The following is a 20,002-nucleotide window of genomic DNA, read 5'->3' as shown; positions in this document are numbered from 1 at the left end:
CACCTGCAATTTAGTCCATATACCATTTGGTCTAATTAGACTAAGTGCTAATTGGGCAAGATGAATAAATATAAAATGAATATTAGACCACATGGTTATGAGACGAAATGGACATGAACGGACTGGTGATTAGACGAAGTGATGATTGGACCAAATGGATGTTAGACAAAATGTTGATGAATGGAATGGCATTAGACTAAATGAAAGTAGACCATTCAATGGTGACTAATGCCCAGCGCTCACTATGCTACGTTTATAAATTTTGGCTGAAAACACTTTGCATTGGATTTGTACACAAATTCACGTTTTTGAGTAATATTGGGTCTGCATGCACTTACAAAATGTCGCGTAGTTTTGGAACCACGTACCAGGTGCCATGGTTGCAATTTCGCTCACAAAAGTTGTGCTATACTTGAAAGCAAAAAATCAGTGAGCAAAGCAGTAAAAAAAATTTGCGCGGCGAATTTATCATGAAAAATATCTTAATAGGGTTAAGCAGGGGTAATAACCAAGATCTCTTTGGACCCCCCTGGAGGCGGTAGATGCAAGGTTTACGTCGATGTGAACTAACAGCTGATTGGCCGCTATCAATGTCAAAGGTCATTATAGATACTCAATAGCATGGTCAAAGGTTTGTTGCAAAGTAAAGGTAACTTAGTTTTGAATTTTGTTTCCAGTAAAACTTTTGATTTTTTTTTGGTTTTGTTTTGTTTCTTGTTGTCTGCAGCTCCAGCTACAGTTGACGGCGAGCCAACCTAAGCCCACCCTCTTAGCGGAACCAGTTGTACCTAAAGAACCTCCTCCAGAATTTGAATTTGTGGCCGATCCGCCCTCCATCAACGCTTTTGACCTGTAAGCATAAAACTTTACTTCTTGACTGATATAAAATACATGTTCCCAAGAATTTGAATTTATGCTAGATGTGCCTTATATCAATGCATTAGACCTCTAAACATGCAATGCCTTTATATTTACGATTCCAAGAATTTTAATCTGTGGCCGATCCTCCTTCCATTAATGCATTTGACCTGTAAGCATACAATACTATGCCTGTACTTATATATATGTTCCCAAGAATTTGAATTTGTGGTAGATCCACCATCCATTAATGCATTTTACTTATAAGAATGATTTACCTGGTTTATAGAAATACTGTCAGTAATGTTCCTTTAGGGATGTTGTGAAACTGAACACACAGTTTGTAATTTGAGGATTACTGAGAATCTTAGTTTATTCCATTTTTTCTTTGACCAGGGATGTTGTGAAGCTGACCGCTCAGTTTGTTGCCCGGAATGGTGGTCAGTTCTTGACCAACCTTATGAACAGAGAACAGAGGAATTACATTTTTGACTTCCTCAGACCTCAGCACAGCATGTTTAATTATTTCACTAAACTTGTTGAACAGTACATCAAGGTGAGCAAAAATTATTTGTACAGTTTTTTGTATATCCACATTTTTATGTTTTATTTTGTGCGGGGGGGGGGGCTCTTTTTGAAAATTTTATGCATAGTATGTACAGCATGCTCAAAAGTTAGTGATACTCGCCTGAAAACGAACATAATAATAATGATAATTATAGTACATAATGTCATATTTTACCTAGGGTAGCCACTTCAGTTCCGAAAACTGTTCTACCAGCAGGCCCTGCTTAACATGATAAATGTTATTATTACCCCGGCTTTAGCATGGGTACCTTGATCGGGCACTCGAGCAATCCAGGAATTTCTTTCTACCAGGTACCCATTCACCTCACCTGGTTGAGTGTAGCACGATGTGCATATACCGGTGTTGTTGAAGTTCTGCCATGTTTTAGATATTCACTTGTGACATCAGGTGATGTAATATTACATTCAACAAAGTTTGTTTCTCTGGGCTCGTCAAACATTGTAGTGTTGTTTTCTACATTCAACAATCAGCATTAAGAAGTGCACATTCTGTGGTGGGGTTCACAAACTTCTGAGCACAACTGTATATACTGATTTGTTCATAGGGCGATATCTTGATATCAAACCTAGTTGATTTGAAAATCTATTGAATATTCGATAATTGTTTTAGATTTCAACATTTGTAATCAATGGCCAATTTACATGCTATAGATCAATTCTAATTAAAGCAAATCAATTCATATTTGTTGATACAATAAGCAGACCATAAATCAATTGAAAATCGGTAATGAAATACATAACTTTCAATTGATTTTGGGGCCTGATAGACGCTGGTGATCCATTGTAAGTTCCGTGCAACAGCCCCTAAGTCATGCTTGACTCTCTGTGAATACCTCCAAGTATTCACCTCCAGGTATTCACCCAAAGACCTGGGCCCCGTCTTACAAAGAGTTACGATGGATCCAATCAGTCGTAACTCACGGAAATCCATCAGTGTCATAATTGTTTCTACAGAAAATGTGCACAATGTCCTTTGTAAACAAAGAGAAGCATAGTGAATTTTCAAGAAAGCAATGAATGCATGAATGTACATCATATTTAGAAAATATTTTGAACCAACATGCATAATACATGTTGACGTTGCTGGCTGTCAATAGTTGTGATTGATTGGATCAATCGCAACTCTTTGTAAGATGGGGCCCTGTTAGGGAAACTGACTGCAAATTTGCAATGAAAAGCATTACTTCGCACTGCGGTTTTATGTAGTTTTACTTATTGTTTTTCATTTTAATTATGTATGTATTATTTTATGTGTTACTGTAATATTTTTAAATATTTTTGTATTGTCTCACTTTTACATGTTTTTTAATGTTCATGGACTTGCTGAAAAGCAGTCTGTTACGACTTAATGTAAGTTGTACCGTGATTGAATAAATACAAATTTACAATACAATACAATGCTTTTAATTGATTTTTTTCACCATAAAATTGACTTGCGATCAATTTGAATTTTCTTGCGACACCCCATAAGTAACATTTAACTCTTTGTGAAACTCCCCCCAGGTATTAATACCACCCAAAGACCTGTTGGAGAAGCTGACAGAAGAGGGCGCTACACGCAAGATCGTCATGGAGCAGGTTACACACAGGGTAGAGTGGGAGAAACACCAAGAAAGGCTGAGGAAAAAAGACGAAGAGGAGAGGGAGAAAGAAAGAGGTACGCTCTTATGACTGTTGCAAGGGTTCCACAACATTTGCTCTGGCGACAATTGCTCTTCTCTAAATTCCAGACACTAGTGAAAACTTCAACCTTGGTTTTAACACTACCCTACCCTAAACCTAACATAAAACCCTATTTACGACCCTATTGTGCTTGAATTATCAAGTAGTAATGTTATAATAATAATATAGGGTATTTATATTGCGCACATATCCACCTTGTTTGATGCGCAAGGCGCTCCTATATTACCCGGCTAAGATAGGCATTCAGAGCGCACACAGCTTTTTAAGGAATTACTTCCTACCGGTACCCATTTACCTCACCTGGGTCGAGTGCAGCATAGTGTGGATCAGTTTCTTGCTGAAGGAAATTACGCCATGGCCAGGAGGGCGTTTCATAAAGCTGTTCGTAAGTTAAGAGCGAATTTAAAAACGACTGGTGATCCTTTCTTGTGGTAAATAATATTCACCATTAATGATCATCGGTGATTATTTAGCGCATAAGAAAATTCACCAGTCGTTCTTAAAGTCACTCTTAACCTATGAACAGCCTTATGAAACGCCCCCCTGGTTCATGAGCGTAATCATGTTGCTTTGTTTGTTTGCATCTCTTGGGTACTCCACAGCTGAATTGCTGTTAAGTAAAATTTGCTAACAGAATAAACTAGCTTGTTTCATGGAATATATTTTGCTGTAGGAATCGATGAAGGAAATTAGGGAGGGAGGGATGGATGGATAAAATTACTGAATGAAATTAAGAAAAATTGAATAAAGGAAAAAAGCAAAACAAAAATTCCCAAGCTTGGCAATCACATTACCATAATTGATCTGCTGATTGAATTTGACTTGTGTTGTCACTAAGCATCTGGTTAATAATAATAATAATAGTAATGTCATATTTACCCAGGGTAGCCACTTCAGTTCCGAATCATTCTCTCAGCGGGCCCTGCTTAACATGATTAGGTTATCATTACCCTGGTTTAAAGGTATTATTTAACTTTGTGAGCAGCCGATTTGAAAAATTCTCAAACCAAGATGAAACATGTGTACAAGTGCATGTATTAGAACTAATAAACCCTGAAAACCACCATTATTGAGAATGAAAAGCTAAAACTAAGGGGCAAACCCCGATTTTGTAAATAGGCATCTTATAGACACCTAAATAGTACACATAAGTGTATATGATGAAATTAAGATGGTGTTTCCGGTCACTTTATAATTCAATTTTTTAAGCACTAAATAATCATTTTCGAACGCAATTTTTTCTGGGCTTCATTTTTGGAACATATCACAGACACAGGTGACAAGTGTGACCTTCTAGCTCAGATTTTTAAAAGTCAAACCAATGTTAACCAATCACTTTAACCCTAAATAGACTGGGCTATTTCGACGCCTAAGAAGACTGGGGGGGCTGATTCAGCCCCCCTTATGATCTCGGCCGTCGATTGCGCGATCGCAACGAAAATTGGCACACGCGTTACCCATGGCATTATCTACAAACTGTAACATCAAATTCGGCAAAAAATCTCATGTCTCATTAATTATGCTAATTTATGCGTAAAATCATAAGTTTGCTCTAATTAATAAAATAATGCCCCTGAAATGCTAATTTTTGTTTCACATACTCTAGATAGGCATCTGATCAAATTTATTTTTAAAAAATTTCAACATCACATTTATTTTCTTATGTATTCTATTGTTCTAAATTTCTTATGTATTTCATTGTTTTTCGACTTTTTTTTCATTGTTTTTTCAATGGAAATTGTCGGGGACTTTATTTTGACCATGAAAAAGATAAAATAAATTGATTTTTAGCATTAAAAGGAAAAATAATAATTCATTTGTGAATTTGGGCTAAAAACACGATTTGTATTGGATTTGTACACAAATTCACGTTTTTTAGTAATTTTGGGTCTGCATGCACTAACGAAATGTTGCGTAATTTCGGAAGTGTGTACCCGGGGGTCACAATTTTGGTCTCAAAAGTTACGCGAGACTTGAAAGTAAAAAGTCAGCGAGCAACGCAGTCAAAAAGATTTGCGCGGCGGATTTATCGTGAAAAATGTTGAGGGGGGGGGCTGAATCGGCCCCCCCCAGTCTTTTTAGGGTTAAGCATGGCTACCTTGATCGGGCGCTCGAGCATTCAAGGAAATTCTTACTACCGGGTAACCATCCACCTCACCTGGGTTGAGTGCAGCAGAATGTGGGTTGATTTTCTCGCTGAAGGAAAACACACCATGGCTGTGAATCGAACCCACTACCCTCATGTTGAAGGACAAGAATCTTAACCACTAGACCACGTCCCCTAGTTAAAGAGAAATTCCAGTAGTTGCAGTAAACACTGATTTCATGAGAAAGTTTGTAAAACAAGGCTTAATTGTCAGTATATCATCGAGGATCTAGATCTGGTACAGTTACATTAACCAAACTTTGTGAAATCTTGAAATCTACGATGAAAAATGTTCACACCTAAGATCCCCAACACAGATAAGCGCACGTGGGACAATGTATAATTATTGCTTAGAGCGTCGGGCCGGACGCTCTACCCGAATCCTGTGCTTATTTGCTGATTTCTCAGCAATTACACAATTTCTTCCAGAATCCTTTGGCACATGCGTTTTATTTATACAAACAGACACTTTGGTGGTCATTTCATTGGATTTTGTACGAACTCATTTTGATATTGTTACCAAAACTAGTATTTACCTTTAATTGATTCATATGCTGGTTTTTTTTTTTTTTTTTTAGTTGCATATTCACAGATTGATTGGCATGACTTTGTAGTGGTGGAGACGGTAGACTATCAACCAGACGAAGAAGGTCAGTTCCCTCCTCCACTCAAACCAAGTGAGATCGGATCAAGAATCCTAGCCGAGGAGAGATACGAACAATTTGGGGTAAGACTACCTTGACATTTGAAATTATGATCAATTTAACCTTTACTAGGCCTGGACCCCTTCTAACGAATAGTTACGATTGATCTGATCATCTTGAACTATATGGAAATGCATCAATGTCATATTTTTCCTCCAGGAAATTTGCATGATGTTCTTTGTAAACAAAGAGAAGCACACTGAATTTTCAAGAAAATAATGAATGTATGATCATACATCACATCTAGGAAGTATTTTGAACAAACCTATTTCAGATGTTGATGTTGCTGGCTTTCCATAGTTGTGGTTGATTGGACCAATCGTAACTCTTTTTTAAGATAGGGCCCGGGTTATTTCACAGCCATGCCTGCTCAGGACCTTGGCCATCAGCCGCACGATCGCGGACTGATTTTTGTTGATGCATGGGAGTTGTGATGTCACCAATGGCATTATCTAAACAATTTCATAGCTCATATTTCTAAAAATCCTGTGATTTTTGCATCTTGCTACTTCATCTAGTTGGTTTAGACACTCTCTGAGGCGTTAGCTAATCTGCTGTCAAAAAAAATTTCAATAATTTTAACACAGAACACTAGAACAAACTGATATATAAAAGAACCAAAAGAGATGATGAAGGCTGAATGACGAGCTGTGATTGGCTGTCAAGGTAAACAACGGCTTTATAGTAACAGACGTTAATTGAAACAAAGCTATTAAAATAATTTATTCATCAAAAAGAGTTACTCCTTGAATGTTTCAGTGCCCATATGATGGCTCAGCTTCAGCCAGGGTAAAAATATACCAATTACCAAGAGCAGTAGAGTATCTGCATTATTTAAATGGACCCACTATGATGATCGTTTTTGTGTTTTGTTGTAAACAAACGCATGTCTTTTTATGCTATTCTATTTTGTATGTTAGACATGTTTCTTTATATGCCAACGTCATTTTAATCTTATAATGTGATCCGTTATATTACAGATATTTTGTTGTGGTTACTATGAATGAAAAGGATCAATAAAACATGAATTACAAAAAAAAAAAATTATTATTCATTTTTTTTTTCTCTCTCTCTCCCGAAGGAGGAGCTTGCTGAAGATGAGGACGTCGAGATGGAGGTCGAGGACGATGACGAAGAAGGAGATGATGAGGAGGAAGAAGGCGACGAAGATGAAGAGGAAGAGGAGGAGGAGGGTGTGAAGGAGAAAGAGAAGGAAGAAGGAAAGAAGGAGGAAGGAGGAGAAAGGGTCAAAACCACGGATCTTAATACAGAGGTTCAAGACATGGAAGAGGGGGTGAGAATTCATTGGGTGATTTTAAGTCTGGTGTTGGCCTTGGTGTTGGTGTTGAAAGCAGGGTTGGGATCAATTACAAGGTAATTGATCAATTATTTAATTACATTTATTTGAGTAATTTTAATTGTATTTGAAATTTTGAAAGGGAAAGTAATTGTAATTGACTTCAATTACTGTCAATTACTTTTGATTACATTCAATTACTTTCAATTTCTGTGGAGCGTGGTGGCCCAGTGGAGTAGTCTTTGGACTTTGAAACAGAGGGTCGTGGGTTCGAATCCCAGCCATGGCGTAATTTCTTTCAGCAAGACACTGTTCCACATTGTACTGCACTCAACCCAGGTGAGGAAAGTGGGTACCGGTAGGAAGTAATTCCTTAAAAAGCTGTGTGCGCTATGAACGCCTAGCTTAGCCGGGTAATATAGTAGCACCTAAGAAGATGGATATGTGCACAATATAAATACCCTATATTATTATTATTATTATCAAAATAAACTTAATTTATTCATGATTTCAAATGACCTTTTTCATGTCAATTGCATCAACATCAAAGCATGAAATAGGCAGAATCTGTGCTATTTAACAGAAACCTTCATCTTGTTATTTTCTCTGTATAAATAGAATTATGTTGAAATAGGTGGTGCTATGAACAGAATGCAAATTAACTTCATTGATGACTTTCATAAAAAGTAATTGAAATTGTAATTGACAAAAGTAATTGGTAGTTGTCATTGAAAAAAATTGTAATTTAATTGAAAAGTAATTGTAATTGAACATTTCTTCAATTCCGTAATTGTAAGATTGTAATTGAAGAAAGTCATTGAGCCCAACCCTAATGCTAGGTGATAGGGTCAATTTCCTCCTTAACCAGTTTTTCAGATGAAGCCATTTTGTTTGCATCCATTAGAAAGCTAGGCAATAGTGTCAATTTCTTAAAAAAGAAGCATTTTTCACATGTATAACAAATAGAGAGATACTAGTCTTGCATAAATTCCTAAATATGACAACGAATGCTACATCTTAAAGCGACCTTCCATCGACAAATCATGGGGAAGTCAAGGCCAATCTCAGAACAGAGAAGGGATTAAGTCTTTCACTCGGCTGCAATGCCTGGGGGTTTTATGTAATAGACACCGGCATGTCTGGGAGGTCTATAGAAGAGCATTAGGTAGTAGACTAACCAACCAGAAGTAAACTGTGTGTTTTCACTTTGAAACATGTGACTTCACAGAGGTTATTTATTTTGGATTTGCAACCAAGAGACCTGCTAAGAGTCTAGGACTTGGGATTGTTTGGAAACTAGAACTGCGATGACCCGATGTAAATAACGATGAGTTCGGTCAAATTCGTGCTGTCCGAGGTCTCATCGCATTAGTTCGACGGGCTGTCATGACGGACGGATTACATGTATATTATGCAAGTCAACCGGCCTTCTGCAAATTTTCGTATCGATTCATTTTTCCCATGATTTGTCAATGGCAGGCCGCCTTAATTTTAGAAAGAAAAGTTTTCCAGAAAAAGGTACATTAAATTTTCTTTGTTATTGATGATACTTGTCTTGTTTTCATTGAAGATATTGTTAACCTTTGACCTCTCTTGACCTTTAGTCTGACTCTGACATGGAGGAGAGTGATGAGGAGAAGGAGGAGGAGTCTGCTCCTGCGCCCCCTGCTCCGCCCAAGGAGGTCGCCCCCATGCTGCCGCCCCTCCCCCCACAGCTGGGAGAGGCGATCATCAAGAAAGATTACAATCCAAAAAGTGAGTTTCAACAAATCTTTTCAAAATTCTCGCAGGATATTGTTCTACAAAGTGAAAATTACTGACAAATATACTCTGACAAAAGTTTGATGAACATCAATCATAGTGCTGCAAGTCAGGCGGCATGTTCGGGTTCGGTTCGGCGGGGTTCGGCAATTTTTTTCCGAACTTTGGTTTGGTTCGGGGTTCGGCAATAAATGCCAAATTAATTTTAACATATAAAAAATAAAGATCGCCGACCCACTAACAAGTAATATACCGGATGATCTGTCATATATTTATAATAAATTTTGTTTCTAAAAAGAATAGTTATGAAAATTGTTGAACTTTCTTTTGTTTTAATCTTTAAACAAAAAATAAAAACAGTCATTTCTACTTTCATTTTTAAAATGAAAATTAAAAAAAAATAAAAGAAAAAAGTATTGATAACGAGAGAATCAGGACAGAAACAGAATTACAAAGATCAGAATATTTTTTTTCATGATTATTTCATGTAGCTATGATCATGATCAATTACGATGTCATTGCCACCTATAATTTAACCTTGTCATTGCAGTGGCGAAGCAAGCCCAACCGTTGGATACCACCAAGTATCTCATCTCACCCATCACTGGAGAGAAGATTGCTGCAGACAAGATGCAAGAACACATGCGAATCGGTAAGCCTGACCTAAGTCTTAAAGATAAATGCAAGTAGTGGCAGTAAACACCGATTTCACGAGAAAGTCTGTAAAACCAGGCTTAATTGTCGCTTTATCATTGAGAATCTAGATCTGGTACAGTTACATAAACTGAACTTTGTGAAATCTTGAAATCTACGCTGAAAAATGTTCACACTGAAGATCACCAACACAGACAAGCGCACATGGGACAGTGTGTAATTATTGCTTTGAATGTCGGGCCCGATGCTGTACTCGAATCCTGTGCTTATTTGCTGATTTCTCAGCAATTACACAATTTCTTCCAGAATCCTTTGGCACATACGTTTTATTTATACAAACAGACACTTAGGTGGTCATTTCATTGGATTCTGTATGAACATCATGCATCTGGTAATATCATGCATCCTGTAAATTATTAATTTTTGTGCTAGATTCAATGAAATTTCTCCATTCTATAAAACAAATAATACATGGGGTTCTTTCGTGGGTCAGTGGAACTGTTGCACGCGGTCAGTTTGGCACTACGTTCTAATCCCACTCTGCGCGTCTTTGGTTAAACTTTGCCAGAGTAACCTTTTGCACAGTTCATACCGACCCACTCTAACCCATGCATCATTTGTATACTGACACACTCACTCCTGTGCATCATTTGTTTTATGTTTCGTCTATATCTAGGTTTGCTGGATCCCAGATGGGTGGAGGAGAGGAGTCGTCAGATGTCTTCGAAGGCCCAGGAGGAAGTCTATGCTGCCGGGTCGTCTATCGAAGAGAGTCTGAAAAACCTCGCCGAAAGAAGAACAGATATCTTTGGAGAGGGTGATATTGAAACACAGATCGGAAAGAAGGTAAAGCAGGGGTGTCAGAGTTCAATGTGGTTGTAGCCAATTTCTGCTAGTTTTGTTTTTTCAGTTTATTTTCAGCTTTTTGTGTACTTTGTCTGTGCAAAAGTAAAGGAGGTTTCGCAATTTCTGCCATTTTCATATGTGGCTACTCACATCCCTAGTAAAGTAAATCCAAACTTAGTTTTCATGCATGCATATTGAAGGGACAATGATCTGATTAGATTTGGGGTCACTGCCAAAGGTCAAAGGTCAAATACTTCATATACCTGAAAATATCACATTTTCATGGCAACTTAAGGATTGCTTTAGGGTTCAGCTTCTGTTGTTTGTGAGTTGGTTTTTGTAATAATAAAGAGATAAGGCTCTTATGATTTGTTTTTAAATCATAGTACTTGGTAAGTGTGGTCTCATTTGGCCAAGGATTTACCTCATCATTGGTATTAGAAAACAGCCCAATATCATGAAAGGGCTTGTTGGATATTTTATCCGACAAGTCCTGTTTTATCTGACAGTTAGCATTGTAACAGTGCTTCACAGCCAATCAAAATGAAGGACATTTTTCAGATATGACAACTTGTCGAACAAAAAATGTTTATGAAATTCTCCCCAGGTTGTGAGTGACGTTTCGCAATTTCAGCCATTTCCATTTTTGCTACTCACATCCCCAGTAAAGTAAATCCTATGCATGCACGTTGAAGGGACAGTGATATTTCTATCATTTTCATAAGCAGAATTTTAAGCCCTTCTGAAAATGTTTTTGCTCTAGAATAAATATGGTTTTATTACGGTGATGTTCTTGATTCCTGTTCATAGATTGGTGAAGAAGAAGAGGAAGATAAGAATAAACAGAAGGTCATCTGGGATGGACACAGCGCCAGGTGAGAAAGAGTAATCATAATATTAATGATGATATGCAACTTTTATGTGACGCTTAGACCCGTATCCTGAACTCGGGTTTAAAGTAAACCCTGGTTTAAAGTTATGGTTTAACTATGGAGAGCCAATTGGGGTACAAATCCATAAGAATGCACATCCAATTTATTAACTCATGTGTTACCCAAATTGTCTGGGAATGATAACTGAAGTATTTTGAAGTATTTTTCTACATTATGAAAGCAAAAGGAAACAAAATAGTAAACGTAAGAAATATACAATACAAACAGAATTTTTGATTTTTTGGCTTCCCATAATTTTAGCACAGAGTTAGACTGAGGTCTAAGTTAAACCCGACTTCAGAATACGGGCCTTAGAGTTTAAAGAAGAAAGTTGCAGCAAGCGATTGGTTCATGAGAAATTCTTGAAATTCAAGGTTAATTGCCATGATATTGTTGTAGATCTAAATCTGGTACATTGAAATAAACTTATCTTTTGTGAAATCGTGAAATCTTAGCTGAAACAGATAATTCTGATGATCTCTAACATTAAAAGGCATATGTGGGACAGTGTATTGATATTGCTTGGAGAACTAACCAACATTTTATAGAATTCTATGCTTATTTTGCTAATTTCTCAGCAATTGCACATTTTTTCACCATAGCCATTTGGCACATATTTTCATCCATACATACAAAAACTTGTATGTATGGATGACCATTTTATTGGACCCTGTTCAAACTCATTTTGACATTGTTACTACAACTGGCATTTATATTTACTGTAAACGCTGTTATTTTTGCGGGACTAATTTTTCGCGCTCGGGCGGCTTTAAACTTATTCGCGGGTTTTTAAATTCGCGCTGCACACTTTATAATCACAAAGTCACTTCCTTCTTGCCATCTGTGAATGGTTTTAATTAAAATTTCAGCAACAAAATCGTATTTTCTCTTCATAATTTTAGCTCTAGGGCGGCATAATTCAGCATTGTTTTGATCTAATCATGAGCTTTGTGACATTTAGCGCAACTTTTCTTTGCGGGGCGGACATCGGAAAAGGCAAAACGGAGGCGCTGCTAGCTGCTGTCCTGGTATAGACGGCCGAGCACCGAGTAAGGATCGGGGGGACTACGGCTATTCGAAGTGCATGGGATCAATCAACAAACACGGGCGATCGACCCAACGTCTTCTCAAAAACTAAACAGATCTAAACACTCACCAATCAAACAGCAAAAGCAATTTATATTTTAACCAAAATCATAATTTAAATACCGATCTGCGACTGTTAAAAAAAATGACGCATTGCTTTTAGAACAATTCTCGTGATGCACATGATATTCGAGCTCAAGCTTGCTTGCTTAAATGCCGCCCTCTTTAGATCAAATTATGCAATCTCTTTGCCAAAACGATACACGCAATCGAACCGCGGTTCAAAACTTGCATTATGCTCATAAATTCGTGTTTTTAAATTCGCGCTCGCCGATCTTGCTGCGAAATGCGCGAAAATTTCCACACCGCGAATATTTCCACTTTTACAGTAGTACATTGTTTCTAAAGCATCTTGTACTATCACCCCAGCTTTATCATGGCTACCCCTATCGTACACCAGAGCATTCAAGGAATTTATTCCTACCAGGTACTCATTTCCTACACCTGGGTTGAGAGTGGCAAATGTACATGTGCCTTGCCAAAAACGTTAAGTCATATAGATATGTATGATATTACTTTTATTTGGAAAGGCATATCTACAATTGCCACTCTCCACCCAGGTGTAGTTTTTCAGCACATTGATTATTTCTGTGATAGAGTTACTATCATAATTTTTTATTTGATTTGATTTGAATTCACATTTTCCACTCTTGTTTCTTTAACATCATGAAACATACGTGATAAACAAAGAAAAGTTGAATTACACAAGAAGTTGAAAAAGTGAACAAGTCTAGAAAAATAAACTATTCAGTGACTAAGTATAATAAGTCTGAAAAGCAGTTTTATTATTTTTTATTTGATTTGATTTGAATTCATATTTTCCACTCTTGTTTCTTTAACATTATAAAACATACGTGATAAACAAAGAAAAGTTGAATTACACAAGAAGTTGAAAAAGTGAACAAGTCTAGAAAAATAATTTATTCAATGACTAAGTATAATAAGTCTGAAAAGCAGTTTCATTTTTTTTTATTTGATTTGATTTGAATTCATATTTTCCACTCTTGTTTCTTTAACATCATAAAACATACGTGATAAACAAAGAAAAGTTGAATTACACAAGAAGTTGAAAAAGTGAACAAGTCTAGAAAAATAAACTATTCAGTGACTAAGTATTATAAGTCTGATAAGCAGTTTCTGAGAAAAACAAAAGAGAGGTTTTTGCGAAAAACCCCAATCATCAGAAGTCTTGGTATTTTTTATGAGTGTTATTTTTGCTTGTCTTGTTTTGCATTGTTAATATTTGTATTGTGATATTTGATTTGCAGCATGGAATCTACTACCAGGAAGGCTCAAGCAGGAATCACACTGGAAGATCAGATTAATGCTTTCCATAAATCAAAAGGACTTCTGTAAGTTGATCCTCTTATTCATTCATTTATTCATCTATTCACCCACCCATCCATCCATCTCTTCATCAATCCATTCTTCCCTCCATCCTTCACAATTAACAGTTAATGAACAACTCAGAGAGAGACACTCGTTGAGTTGAAACTGAGTCAGCAGAAACGTTTCACTCCTAAGACATATTTGTATGCAGTCCAAGTAATTTCTATATTGAATGCCCGTCAATCCTAAAAATAAGAATATTTTGGAAAAAAAACAATCTGTAATCGTAACAGTGAATTTGTATCACAGTGGATCTGATCTGATGTTAAAAAAATTCCTGGACCATTTTTGCAGTTTGCATTAGGGTGTTAGAATATGTTATCATGTCTTTGTCATCATTTTGTTGTTCATGCTTTTATTTAAATTGAATCAATCTATCTTGTACTTATTTGTTTATGTTGAAGAATGAAAAATAAATTGAATTGAATTGAATTTTGGATGTTTTATTTTCTAAACAGACCAGACAAGGAGAAGGAGCGAATTGGTCCCCAGAAAACAAAAGCAGCAGCACCTCAGCCCCCGAAACCACCCCCACAGCCCCCCAAGCCCAGCACCGCTGCACCGGTGGTCCCCGCACAGCCTCGCCAGGCCCCCCCTGCACAACCGCCCCCGATGCCCCCTCGCATGCCTCTGGTACAGCAGGTCCCGATGGTGAGGGCGCCGGCTGCGCCCCTGATGCAGATACCGTCAAGACCGATCATGAACCCCTTCCCGGGTCCGCCACGGATGCCCATGCAGCCCCAGCCTAGAATGCAGGGTAGGTAGAGGAGGACAATGGATTTGATGAAGAGGAGGAGGAGGATGGTGATGATGATGATGATGATGATGCAGGGAATAATTTTGCCTTGAAAATGTGAATAGCATATTTGGTCATAAGAGAAAAGCTCTCAACTGAGCAATGTACAGTCCTATGTAAAAATATACTGTACAAAAGACTTTATACGGAAGCAGTCTTTAAAAAATGTGGAGAGAATTGCGATGCGATACCAGGAAACTTACTCCCTGTGATGATGATGATGATGATGATAATGATGATGATCATGATAGTGATGATGAAGATGATGATGATGACAATGATGATGATCATGATAGTGATGATGAGGACGATGATGATGATGATGACAATGATGATGATGATGATCATGATAGTGATGATGAGGACAATGATTAGGATGAGGATGATGATGATGATGATAATGGTGATTATGATGATAATGGTGATGATGATGATGATATGATAATGATGATAATGCCAATGATGATGACAATGAGGGTGATGAAGTCATGAAGATGACACTGATGATGAAGAGGAGGATGATGATGACGACAGTGATTTAGATAGTAACAGTTTGATAGTAACACATACTTTACAGTCTTGAGAAACACATTAATGATAATAATATTCCGTTTTTATATAGCACTTCATATATCAAAACGTCTCTTAACACTTATATAATGATAATAACCTCTTCTCCCTCAACTTTCTGTAGGTGGTCCTATGGGTAACCGACTTCCTATGCCTCCCCCTGGCCCCCCTCAGATGATGAGAGGTGTTCTACCAGAACCTCCCAGGGGAGGACCGCCCAGACAGGACATGGGTATGGACGAACCACCAGCAAAGAGACAGAAAACAGAGGACGATCTCATCCCAGAGGAACAGTTCCTTGCTACACACAAGGTACACATAGTTATCACAGCTTGTTATTCTGTAGGTTTCTGCATCTGACATAGAAAGATATGGCTCTTGATTCTGAAGGTTGGGTAGTCCAAAATAGAATTATGTAAGGTTCTTCATAACTGTGCAGGTATGGGAAGCTTCTGATAGATGAACTGTATTTAATATACTCCACTGTTGGTAAATCCCTCTCTAAGAATATGCCCCTTCCAGATCTGGGCCCCGTCTTAAAGCCTATGTATAGCTTTGGTAAAGGGTCAATAATGTGATTGATAATCGAATATCATCTAATATGACAGTCTTACTGAAGCGTAGAGACCGTTAGATATTTTTCCAACTGCACTTCTCTGAGAAAATTTCAAATATTCAAATCTTGGATATATAGCGCCCTCTCTCGGCGATGCTTGTTTTAAATTTAAAAAAATGGGCATTCAAGCACTTATCAAATAAATTTAGTGATTAGATATCCAAAAGTTACAGACAAAGAACATATCTTGAAAGTTTCAGCCCATTCCATGATTTGGAATAGGATTTAATTGAAAGACAAAAACACACAGATATTTTAATTTGATCGGGTGACCCGATCAAGTTAAATTTCCATGTAAAATCGCAAAATTTATCCTGTAAAACACATTTTCATTTCATATCCTCCACATCATAACTGTTATAGGGCATATCCATTCATATTAGCTAGCAATGAATTGGAATAGTGATTGGTGCATTTTGGTGGATTTACCAAAACTATACACAAGTTTTAAAGCCACCGCACACCAACTGTTCGTGATCCGATTTTGGAACAAATTGCAATTTGCTCATTTTCTGAAAGTGTGAATGGAATATGTCATTTTATTTGAGGTTGAAATTCATTGAAAGAATACTAATATAACCATTTGTAAGATTGTAAGCCTTTATGTTGGAGTAAAGGCCAAATTAATTTCAAATCGTAGCCAATCGTACGACTGCTATGACATCATTACGGCTACATATCAAACTTGCTTTTATTCTAAGAAGGATGATAGCATAGTCACAGATTTGAACATGGTATTCGTACGATGATTTCGAACATTACACAGTAAGATATTCCAAGTCTCAAATTAGCATCAAATTCTTAAATTGAGTCGCAGACCAATCGCAAGGTGTGAGGTCACCCTTACAAAAAGTTGCAATTGATCCGAGCAACCACAACTATCGAAAACCAGCAATGTCAACATCTAAAAGGCATGTTTGTTCAAAATATTTTCTAGATGCGATGTATAAAAATACATTCATTGTTTTCTTAAAAAATCAGTGTGCTTCTTTGTTACCAAAGACATCATGCAAATTTTCTGGAGAAAAGTTTATGACATTGTTAGATTTCCAGACAATCGGATCAACTGTAACTCTATGGAAGACGGGACCCTGATCAACCTCGACCATATGGATATCCATCAAATGATTTTCCTGCAGGAAATTTGCACATGTCAGTTATAAACAAAGAAGCCTACTGAATTATTAAAGGGGAAGTTCACCCTGATAAAAACTTTGTTGTAAAAATAGCAGAAAAAATAGTAAAAATCATTGGTGAAGGTTTGAGGAAAATCCGTTAAAGAATAAGAAAGTTATTAGAGTTCAAAGTTTTGGATATGTGACGTCATAAACGAGCAGCTGCCCCATGTGTTATGTAATATAAAATGCATGAATTTAATTTTTTTTATGGTTCCTGATGACTTAATTATGTTTTCTATTCATGATCGGGTGTGAAATGATTTGTCTATTGATATACAAAAGGTACAGTGAAAACCATTTTGAATTTTCTGAGAAAATGACATTTCATTTATTTTTTTACCATTCGCTATGTAGGAATGCTGCTCGCATATGACGTCACAAATCATTGAAATCAAATAATTGAAATTCTAATAACTTTTTAATTATTTGATGAATTTTTCTCAAACCTTCGTCAATATTTTTTATTATTTTTTCTGTTATTTTTACAATAAACTTTTTGTCAGGGTGAACTTCCCCTTTAAGAATACAATAACTATGTAAGGATACATCATGATCTGAAAATTGTTGAACTAACCTGCAATGTAGATGTTGGCGTTACTGGCTTTCCAGAGTTGTAGTTGATCGTATCAGTTGCAACTTTTTGTAATAGAGGGCGCTGGTTTCAATGTTTGCTCATTCTTTGTCTGTCCATCGCAGGGTACTGTTATGTTCAACGTGGTATGTCCTCTGGTCCAAGATAAGCCAGAATGGAAGCTGCACGGCCAGAGGATCACCCTTATTATGCCCCTTACTTTGTTTCAATATTCTCTCATTGTTTCACTGTCCATCGCAGGGTACTGTTATGTTCAACGTGGTATGTCCTCTGGTCCAAGATAAGCCAGAATGGAAGCTGCACGGCCAGAGGATCACCCTTATTATGCCCCTTACTTTGTTTCAATATTCTCTCATTGTTTCACTGTCCATCGCAGGGTACTGTTATGTTCAACGTGGTATGTCCTCTGGTCCAAGATAAGCCAGAATGGAAGCTGCACGGCCAGAGGATCACCGTTATTATGCCCCTTACTATGTTTCAATATTCTCTCATTGTTTCACTGTCCATCGCAGGGTACTGTTATGTTCAACGTGGTATGTCCTCTGGTCCAAGATAAGCCAGAATGGAAGCTGCACGGCCAGAGGATCACACTTATTATGCCCCTTACTATGTTTCAATATTCTCTCATTGTTTCACTGTCCATCGCAGGGTACTGTTATGTTCAACGTGGTATGTCCTCTGGTCCAAGATAAGCCAGAATGGAAGCTGCACGGTCAGCGGATTACCCTCAACATGCCTCTCACTGACCAGGTGTCTGTCATCAAAGCCAAGCTCTTTGAACAACTTGGGATTCCGGCGGGTAAACAGAAGCTACAGCACGAGGTAAGTCACGATGATTTCTTCTTTTTACTTGACCAGTGGAGGATGTGTATATGTGTTTTATGTGCGGGAACAACTGATTGAATCCGATGACCGGGGTAACAATAAATCTGAAGATATGTACAATTTATTCTTAAGAGCGTTATAAATAACCAGGTGGGTGTTTCATAAAGCTGTTCTTAAGTTAAGAACGACTGGTGATACGTCTGCGGTAAATATGCACCATTCAATGTTCATTGGTGATAGCTTAGCGCGTAAGAAAGGTTCCCCAGTCATTCTTAAAGTTGCTTAAACTTACAAAAAGCTTTCTTAAACTTACAAACTTACGAAAAGTTTCTTACTTACAAACAGTTTCTTAAACTTACGAACAGCTTTATGAATCACCCTCCAGGTTGTTATTATTTTTCTTAGTTCAGTGGAACGTTTATAGCAACCATCTGAATTTAATACAGCACACTCAAATTCATAAAGGTGGATTTGAATTCAGCACCTACAATTAAAGAATGTGGAAAAAAATGTAACTAGCGACGGAGTTACTGATTCAAAATGGCGGTCTCACTAACGCTGTTGCCTTAGTAAAAAATATCAAGTTTAGCACGCCGTGATTGAAGCGTGCAGTCATTGGATGCATTTTCAAAATATACGCAGAATTAATTGTAATTAATGAATGAAATGTCCATAACCTATGGTTTCATGCCACTTATCAAAAACCATCTTCGTGAAATCACCCTTTTGTTGAGATATTTCATGAAACTGTAGAAAGGGGGGGGGGGTGTCAAAGGCATGGCCACTAAGAAAAATAAACTAGTTCCCCATGGCTGCATACCCATTAATTTATATATTTTTTTAATATTTCTTTTTCAATAGGGTCTATTCATCAAGGATTCAAACTCGCTTGGCTTCTACAATTTCATGCATGGCACTGTGGTTCAACTTCAGCTCAAGGAACGTGGAGGAAGGAGACGTTGAGGATACCATACAATGTACTTTTTATCATCATGTGATATATCTCTCATGTACTATTGGACTGTTTAAAGATACCATACATTCTTGTAAGGAGACTGTTTTTAAGATGAGGTCGCCAGGGATGGTGATTTTACCTTTCTAAAATGGTCTTTTCCATCCCTCAAACCTGATCTAAAATTAAAATCATGGTTTGTCATATATTATAATGTACACAGCAGAAACAAGAAATAACTTTTGCAAAGGTAAATTCAATGAATTTTCACAAGCAAAATATAGAACCAAGATGTCTATTTGAATGGAAAGTCATTGTCCCTTCTTTTACATTGTTTATCATTTTACATTCCCTTTGCACTGGAAACCTAGGGTGGTATTCTGAGGTCAGTTTATCTTTGAAATATTTTATTTTATCATTTAAAATGAAATTGGTATTCTGAAATGACATTTTATCTCTGAGATAAAAC

At 37.1% G+C, this 20,002-nt stretch overlaps 1 protein-coding gene across 2 annotated transcripts in view; it reads left to right on the top strand.

The window, feature by feature from the left end:
• The window catches only part of LOC121417059 (splicing factor 3A subunit 1-like), a 38,050-nt gene extending 18,249 nt beyond the window's left edge, over nt 1-19,801 (top strand). Inside the window, exons 5-18 of one of the 2 annotated variants that reach the window (XM_041610620.1) lie at nt 728-852; nt 1,255-1,414; nt 2,950-3,103; nt 5,854-6,002; nt 7,061-7,273; nt 8,881-9,031; nt 9,588-9,689; nt 10,368-10,537; nt 11,348-11,412; nt 13,884-13,967; nt 14,463-14,761; nt 15,495-15,682; nt 18,405-18,578; nt 19,443-19,801. In XM_041610620.1, coding sequence (XP_041466554.1) covers nt 728-852; nt 1,255-1,414; nt 2,950-3,103; nt 5,854-6,002; nt 7,061-7,273; nt 8,881-9,031; nt 9,588-9,689; nt 10,368-10,537; nt 11,348-11,412; nt 13,884-13,967; nt 14,463-14,761; nt 15,495-15,682; nt 18,405-18,578; nt 19,443-19,544 — 2,136 coding nt within the window. In that variant the 3' untranslated portion in view covers nt 19,545-19,801. Of the gene's footprint in view, nt 1-727; nt 853-1,254; nt 1,415-2,949; nt 3,104-5,853; nt 6,003-7,060; nt 7,274-8,880; nt 9,032-9,587; nt 9,690-10,367; nt 10,538-11,347; nt 11,413-13,883; nt 13,968-14,462; nt 14,762-15,494; nt 15,683-17,860; nt 18,056-18,404; nt 18,579-19,442 lie in introns of those variants that run through there. The other variant, XM_041610621.1, reaches the window with a different exon arrangement.
• Nucleotides 19,802-20,002: the final 201 nt, after the last annotated feature.

The sequence above is a fragment of the Lytechinus variegatus genome, chromosome 6 (assembly GCF_018143015.1).
Source record: "Lytechinus variegatus isolate NC3 chromosome 6, Lvar_3.0, whole genome shotgun sequence".
Taxonomy (NCBI): Eukaryota; Metazoa; Echinodermata; class Echinoidea; order Temnopleuroida; family Toxopneustidae; genus Lytechinus; species Lytechinus variegatus.
The sequence above is the reverse complement of the archived record's forward strand: the minus strand, read 5'-3'. Positions and strand labels throughout refer to the sequence as shown.